The sequence below is a fragment of the Bolinopsis microptera genome, chromosome 7 (genome assembly GCF_026151205.1).
Source record: "Bolinopsis microptera isolate Bmic1 chromosome 7, MBARI_Bmic_1.0, whole genome shotgun sequence".
In the NCBI taxonomy this organism is placed as follows: Eukaryota; Metazoa; Ctenophora; class Tentaculata; order Lobata; family Bolinopsidae; genus Bolinopsis; species Bolinopsis microptera.
Genome location: NC_087078.1, coordinates 18,412,629 through 18,420,882, shown reverse-complemented (window position 1 = coordinate 18,420,882; position 8,254 = coordinate 18,412,629). Strand labels below are relative to the sequence as shown.

The 8,254-nt window shown below is 39.3% G+C and overlaps 1 protein-coding gene across 1 annotated transcript; it reads right to left on the bottom strand.

The window, feature by feature from the left end:
* Positions 1-871: 871 nt before the first annotated feature.
* LOC134818784 (uncharacterized) lies at positions 872-2,579 on the bottom strand. Its single transcript, XM_063828428.1, has 2 exons — positions 1,565-2,579; positions 872-933 (listed from the first exon to the last, which is right to left on the bottom strand). Exons 1-2 carry the CDS (start codon positions 2,577-2,579, stop codon positions 872-874), a joined length of 1,077 nt encoding a protein of 358 aa, XP_063684498.1.
* Positions 2,580-8,254: the final 5,675 nt, after the last annotated feature.

The following is an 8,254-nucleotide window of genomic DNA, read 5'->3' as shown; positions in this document are numbered from 1 at the left end:
TAATTGCAGAAAAAACATCACTAAAACTGAAAAACGTCAATAAGAAAAACTCTTTTGGTTGGATGGTTGTGTAATATGCTCTACCTTCATATTTCTGTAAGGGGTTTAAATCAGATTTTAAGGCTAACGTCTAATGCAGTCTATCTGGTTCAAGCATTGGGCTGAGCCATGTTTAGAAAAATGCCCCCTGAGGCAGATTGAGGCGGCTTGTGGGAGCTGGCTGGCAGTTGTGTCACGTGTTCTATCGAAGGACTCAGGGGGCTTGGGGGCGGCCGCCCTCCCCAACTGCCGATGGCTATTCGCTGATGACTGCGTACAATACCACAGCAGAAAGTTAATTAATTAATTAGTAAATCCTACGCACCAACACCTCCTTAACCTGATTATTATAAGTTCAGCCTCGATATTCTCCAATTCGCTTATAAACTGAGATGGGCTTGGTATTGCATTGGTTATGCAACCCCCAAAAAACAAAGGAGCTGAGCCAACAACAAGCAGCGATTTTACAAATGGAGAAAACGTTGATGAGCTCAGGAGACACCAAATCAATCAAAAGGTAGTCAACAACCACTGCCTAGAACTATAATACATCGAAAGGATCACAAAAGATTTACTCCAAACCAATGGCGGCACAACTTCAAAACTTCCAGACAACCTCCCTTCAAGAATCAATCCCTTCAAGAATCAAGAAAAACTCTCGAAGACATGGAGAAATGGAAGGACATTGTTATCAGACCAGCAGATAAAGGATCAAAATACTTCTTTCTAGATAAGCAGGAATATGTTAATCGAGTGAGAAAACACAAAGACGATTCTGAAATATTCGAAGTCATCCCTAAAGAAGAAGCACAAGAAAAAACAAGGACTGCTATTAGGAACTGGTTGGAGAATACCAACTTGATGGATGGATAACACCAGATGAACACAGTAAACCTGGCAACAACTATGTCAACCCTAAAGATATGATAAGCACTGGATGAGCATCAGCAATTAAGAACTTGTCAGCCCTTACATCATATGAGCTCACGAAGGTATTGCTATCCAGGACTTGAATCATATCTTACGGAAAATTGATGATCTCAACACATCAGATGTGTTAGTCTGATCAGTGATCACACCTTTATTTCCTTTTCTGTGATAGACTTCATTCTAACCAGATTTACCTTTTCTAGCAATGGCAAGTCACCAGTGGCAACCGGTTGGAGCAGGCAGTTGCGTAACATCGTTTGTAGCAGACTACCTTACAATCGGTAAGTATTTATATTATTAATCAACTATATACAGCAAACACAAGATAATATAAATTTAATCATAAAATCGAGTGGCCGAGTAGTCTCGACTCACCCATAACTTCTCCAAAGGCGTCTATCATGAGCTTTGTACACTAAATCATTAAAATTACTTAAACTAAATCTTTTATTTACAATCACAATAATTTGTTTTGTCATAATGTCTTTTAATAATAAATCAAATAAATTTGAACGAGGTCTGCCCCTCCTTCCTTTGTAGTCAAAACATCCTAAACATGCAAATCTGAAAGATAAGAAGGCGGGAGTGTCATCACCGCTTCTGAGAACGTGCCCAAGCATCTTCCATCTTGCTTTCTTGATCCTTTCAGTAAGGGGTCTGACATTACATCTCTTATATAAATTCTCGTTGCTGATAACCGTAGGCCAATAGGTGTTGATTATCTGTCTCAGATGCTTCCTTTGAAGAACGTCGACAGATGCCATTACGGTTTCAGGAGCAGCCCAGCTGCTACAGTTATACAACAACACTGAAGTGACAAGAGCTTCGTACAGCTTCAGCTTTCTACTCTCACTGATCTGAACAGAGCTATTCAACCAGACTTTCTTGTAGGTGTAGAAGGCAACATTGGCTTTGTTGCGTCTGTTGACAATATCTCTTTCTGAACAGAGCTTTGATCCTAATAGCACTGACTCTCGCCACTCTTCATCTCCTCTAATTTTATTGCCATGGGCATCTAAAGCATCTGTATCTGCCAAATACACTCTTGTAAACACCGTCTTTGATTCGTTAACAAAGAGACTCCAATCCTTTAGTATATCACTGGCAATCTCTAGTATCTTCACCAGGCTCTGACCATCTTCACTCAGAAGCTCAGCATCGTCAGCATAGGCGGACTCTAACGGGAGGCCTCTATCAGAGACTGGGGGGTTCGGTCTAGGAATCGTGACACTGATCACGGCTCTGATGTGATTCAGGGCACCGGCAAGGGTCAATGTAAACACTTTACCTGCCAGACTGTCTCCCTGGTAAGCGCCAATATTAATCACAAATTCACCAGACTCAGATCTGTTGACCGTCACCTTGAGCTTTGTATTTGAGAGGAGGTACTGAACTAGGCGAATGTCGTCTCTAGAGCATCCTGCATCAATGAGGAGGTTGATGATGGTCTGTCTGCGGATAGTATTAAACGCAGCGGTCATGTCAATGTTGATTTTACTATACTCAAACTCGCGCCTGGTAACCACTGATGTCAACATTCTCTGAGACCATACCAGGTCAGCACAACTGCGACCCTGCTTGTATGCCGCCTGCCAAGGTCCAGTGTACATATCAACGTGGTAATTGATTCTGTTCAAGGCTACGAGGGATAGGACTTTTCTAGTTCCATTTAGCAATGTGAGGGGCCGGATAGACTTTATCGGACCTCGGGGTTTTCCTGGCTTCTGAAGGGGTGTCAGGATATTTATAGTTGTTATTTATTAGGTGGTTTATATGTAATTGGGTTAATATGGAATTAAGTTATTATTATTGTGTAGTAAAGTATTTTGTTTTACAGGTTTCGTACATACAACTAAACCGGAGTTTCACTTGGCTAGAATATTTCTAACAAAATGCGCTCATTTGCAGTTAAGTTAAAAACTTCTCTTTTCTTGATAGTTTCACCCCCGTCCATGTCCAGGGCGAGATGCGCAATCTCTACTGTCTTTTAAGTATCATTTACAGCTGAGCATAAGGGTTAAATTTAAATTATTTAACCTTTTGGTGCTGTATAAAAACAACATTAATTTATTATTTTTTTTTTTTAACGGCCAGGTAGCGCAGTTGGTTAGAACGCCAGCTTTGCAATCGTGAGGTTGTGGGTTCAAATCCCACTGTCTGCCTGGTCGTGGGGTGAGCGTCGTTGACGTTCAGCTAAGGATCCTGAGTGGTCTATGCAGCCCCCCCCCCCCCCCCCCCCGGTCTACTCAGCCGAATACTCGAGAAATCGGGTGTGAGGGTTAAATGAGGAGCTGCACATTGCAGCAAAGTCTCGGGCGAAGAAAGTATGGTACACACTACCTTAACCGTCACTGGCTAAAAATAAATCCTTCGGCTTCCTGTAATTGGCTGGTTGCACTTGTGTAACAATGTGGTTGACGGATGTTACGGGTATCGGCCTTACAAAATGACACGAAAAAGGAGATGGCTCTGAAATGCACAAAAATGAGTTTTGTTCATGTTTTATTATCCAGATAGGTAGTTCAACAGGTATATTTTTCTTCCCGGGGGTTGATTTGATTGAAAAACCGTAAATTTTGCGATAAAAATTGTCATCTTTGAAATCTTCCAAAAAAACATGCCTTACAAAATGACAATTTCGTCACGGCTGTCATTTTTTAACAGCAGCCTATAGCAATTTGATTTCACCTAGGACAGTTAGATAAATATAATAGATTGAAGATTAGAATAGATTTTACAGCAAAAAGGATGATTAAAAAAACTTGGGCAATTTCACGTGAGATAGTGCCTTACAAAATGACAACCCAAAACGGCATCACTTCAAATCCGATTTGGGAAAAAGTTTCATTATTCTTTCACGTGTCTTACTGTTAGATATATATGTTGTTTATATTATACCAGTTCTGTTTTTACCAGAATATATTAAAAAAGGAACATTTTTTATCATTTTTTGTTTTCATACTTGAACACAGTATTTGGTTATATTTGATATTTTCTATGACTGGATAGATCACTTTTAAGTGTTTAGTTAACGTTTGACATGTTTTAGGAGTTTTTATTACTCTCTGCTTTCACAAAATAGAAGCTTTATTTCGTTGAGTTTTGAAATCAGAGTTTGAAATCAAAGAGTTTGAAATCAAAGTTTTGATATCAGAACTGCACTTTTGTAATGCTACTTGATTGTTAACTGTCAGATTTTGATTATTTTTAACTCCTTCTTGTATTGACTGCTTCTGATCCATTTTAGATGATGAAAGTAATTCAATCTGAAACATTGTCATTTTGTAAGGCTTTTCGGTGTCATTTTGTGAGGCATTTTGATCAAAATTGATGATCAAACAAACACATTTAGGCTCATCATAAGCTTACTGGTTTTAAGAATACCAATAATTAGGCAAGGGGCATCCAATATAAATATGCCATCTTTGTATCATAAAATAAAACTGTCATTTTGTGAGGCATAACACTGTCATTTTGTGAGGCTAGGTCATTTTTTTGTCATTTCTTCTACCTAAGTCACTAAATCAGTTTTTTATTTGACCAGAGTAGTCTTTGATTGACATAAGTCATGGTAGTACCTGGTTTTCTGGGGTTAAATTCTAAACTTTGGTCTCCATTCTGGGTAACAGTTAGGCGGGGCAATGACTGAACAGCAAAAACGTCCATATTTATGTAAGAAATATAGATTCTATGTCATTATCATTCCTTGGGAAGTGTTAATTAATGCTTTTTCTTTCATACAGTAAAAGGAATAGGGTTCAATGTATAGGGAACCTAAGATACAGCATTGTCTATGTGGGCTGTCATTTTGTGAGGCCTGTCATTTTGTAAGGCCGATACCCGTACTTGTCTAAATTTCTTCGAAGTAGCGCGCGCCGCTTTCTTCTCAAAATGCCCGATGGCAAGTGCTACGAAGTAGCGCGCGCCGGGCCAGATCATTAACAATGGTCAACAATGTGGCTGTTGGAATACTCCAAAGTAAAATAAGTGTCTTGATAAAAAAATTGTTATTATTGAAGCAGAAACATGAACAGTGATACATGCATCATTCGACATCAAAGCAATATTCCCTAGTATCATTTAAACCATAGGATTAGATCAATGCAGGAAGCATTTGGACAAAAGAATTAAACACACAATAATTATAATATTGGTAGCAGTGGAAAATTTCCGTTACCTGAGTATAAGCTCTGCCGATTGCATCACTTGATTTAATTGAATGTATATATATATATATTGTTGAAAAAAATGTATATTAAAAAAGTAGGTTATGTATGTAATCATAAACGCAAATAAACTAAATCGGAACTATCGAGTGCCTCAAAACAAATAAGAGAGACTAGTAGACAAAACAAAAATAACCAAGCTGTTGGAGCATAAAGACGAACAGTTGAAGTCGCTTTAGTCGCAAAAGACAGTGGTACTGTTTGTAACAGCAAAACGTCGAGGAAGGATGTGCATTTTTTGATATCAGGGTTTTACACCCTGGAGCCAAATCCAACGCTAACCACAACACCCCAGCAAAGATGTACAAGAAGCATGAGAGAGAGAAAGAAAGGAAATATGGAGACCGCTGTGTACAGATCGAAAAAGGAACCTGCAGTGGCCTTGTATTCTCGACCACCGGAGGTATGGGCCCACAGGCTACCATGTTCCTTAAACGAGTGACAACACTTCTGGCAGCCAAGACCAGCCAGGACAAAAGCCTCATCATGGCAAATCTTAGACGTCGTTTGCGATTTGAGCTACTTAAAACAGTTTTGATTGCAGTGAGAGGACACAGAGGACGGTATTATGAGAAAGCAATACCTGTTGACGAACTGGACCTAAATCTCGCACACACCACCAGCGATGAAGACAGGGGTGATGATGTTGATGATGAAGATGAGGAAGTTAATGATGAGGTTGAGAATGTAGAGGAAGAGGTTGCAGAAGAGTGAGCTGAAAAGAAGACTAGATTCTATTCTAATTTATTGATTATCATATTTATTGAAATAAACATACAATATCCATTACTCCAGGAGTGATGACAGGATATATAATAGGAAGGATGTGAACAGTGTGGCTACAAGAAGAGGACATGAGCAGAAACCCGATATTTTAATTTAAAAGAAGAGGGAAAACCGCAGTTGGCTTAGTATAGGTAGACATGGTCTAGGAGAAGCTCAATAGGAGACCTCATTGCGAAGCATGCATCTTTATCCAGCTGAAAAAGGGACTGCTTTTCGAAAATTTAAAATAATCCTCTCGATCCCGCTCCTTCGCATAGCCATGTGTCCACGCGTATTTTTTTTTTAAATTTAAAAAAAAAAACAAATTTAAAATTTTATCCTTTATTTTACAATCATAATATAATAATACAGGGTGGCCCATAAGTGACTACCCACACGCAACCTCTTAATAACTCACGTAATTCGTCTCCAAATTGCACCAAAATTTCAGAGATTATAGATATGGGTCAAACTTAGATTTCCTGAAAGTTTCGTAAGCCACGCCCAATTACAGTGGGCGTGGCGTGACACTCCCTCTTTTTCACTATTGTCTTCATAAAATGAGAACGCTTTAAGCTAAGAACTCAAAATTCACCCAATCTGATCAAGAGTAAGGCGTTAGCGTGTATTAATGAGGTTCATTAGGCTTTGATTGGATACCGATGATGACTTTGCTAGAAAGGGAAACACAAATTTTTAGGATAAAAACCAGGTCGTGACCTTTTCAGGAAAAGCCGTTCTCTCCACCACTTCATCCGGTCTAGTAGAGCCCCAGTGAATTGCATTCTGGGAGTTGACATATCCGTTTATATGGCCTTGTCGCTGTACCAGATTTCGTCCTCAAAGTAGGGATCCACATTCTGCTTGGACAGGAATGTGTTGGCGAAATCTATCCTCGATTGGAAATCACGGTCCAAAAGTTTGTGTTTCTTTGTGATTCGGTAGGCCCGGTTAGAAAGGTCTTGCTTTAGGATTCGCTGAAGGGTTCTGCTGATGTCTAAGGCAGGAGCTCGTTTCCGGGTGCCAATCTTAGGTGTGTCCATCACGTCACCAACAACCATCGTGATGTTTTCTACAGTCCTTGCAGTTCGTCTTCTGCCGACTCTTCGCCGATCGTGTGCAGAAAACGTAAACTTGATCTTGTGATGAATGTCAAAGCAGCTTTTCCAAGAAGGGGGTGGTCGGTTGAATTTCATCTGAAATTGTCGTTTAATCTGAGGGTAGAACTCCCCATTTTCTTTCTTCAGGTAGACGAACAATCGTTGTTCTGCATTAAAGGGAGGATAGTGAACCATTTTCGATGATTCAATGGATGGTTCATTCCTTTTTATTGATTGTAAGGAACCTGTGACTAGCAGGGCTAACAAGCCCTGAAATGGTGACACCACCATAAATTCGTGTGATAGCGTTTTAGGTGCAGTCAGCTGTATAGGCCGGCCCATAAGCAGGCTGCAACCAATCAAGCGGTGCATGTGAGCCAAACAGGCCATTAACCAAGTGACGAGATCACTGACTGAGTGCTCGGATCACGTATCCGATGAGTTTTGAAATGGTCATAACTTAGCCATATTTTAACCAATGAACTTGAAACTTTGGGAAAGGTTTTCAATTATCAAGCCAAATGTGTGCCAAAAATTTTGAGTTCTTAGCTTAAAGCGTTCTCATTTTATGAAGACAATAGTGAAAAAGAGGGAGTGTCACGCCACGCTCACTGTAATTGGGCGTGGCTTACGAAACTTTCAGGAAATCTAAGTTTGACCCATATCTATAATCTCTGAAATTTTGGTGCAATTTGGAGACGAATTACGTGAGTTATTAAGAGGTTGCGTGTGGGTAGTCACTTATGGGCCACCCTGTATTTATAAGCCTCCGTTTTGAAAGTTTTAAATTTTAATATATTAACATTTCTATTTAAAATTCAATTTAATGTATAAGTCAATAACTGGCCGCCAAAGCCGCGCATTCTTGAAAACAGGATTAAATTGTTTATGATTATACGACAAATAGAAATAAATTTAAAACTATCCGTGGTTTTTTTAAATAAATTACAAATTATAATCTTACCTAAATCCAAAGCCAGCTTTGTAAAATTCACTATAAGATCATAATATATCGTCAATTCTCAATATTTACAATGCAACATTTCATTAATCTACATACAAGCGTACTCCAGCCCCTGCACGCATCCGTTCTTATGCGGCGCGGCTCAAGCCGCGCACGCACGTATTATTTTATACTTTTTGCTTTCTAATAAATATCGTGTCAATGACCAATGTGTACGTCTAAATGTTCAT

Bases quoted from the DNA above. Each gene is read 5' to 3' on its own strand.
- LOC134818784 (XM_063828428.1), bottom strand. From the start codon at position 2,579: ATGTACACTGGACCTTGGCAGGCGGCATACAAGCAGGGTCGCAGTTGT. The intron at 934-1,564 runs GTGATGACACTC...AGTTGTTGCCAG, and splicing joins TGGGCACGTTCTCAGAAGCG to GTTTACTGTGTTCATCTGGT.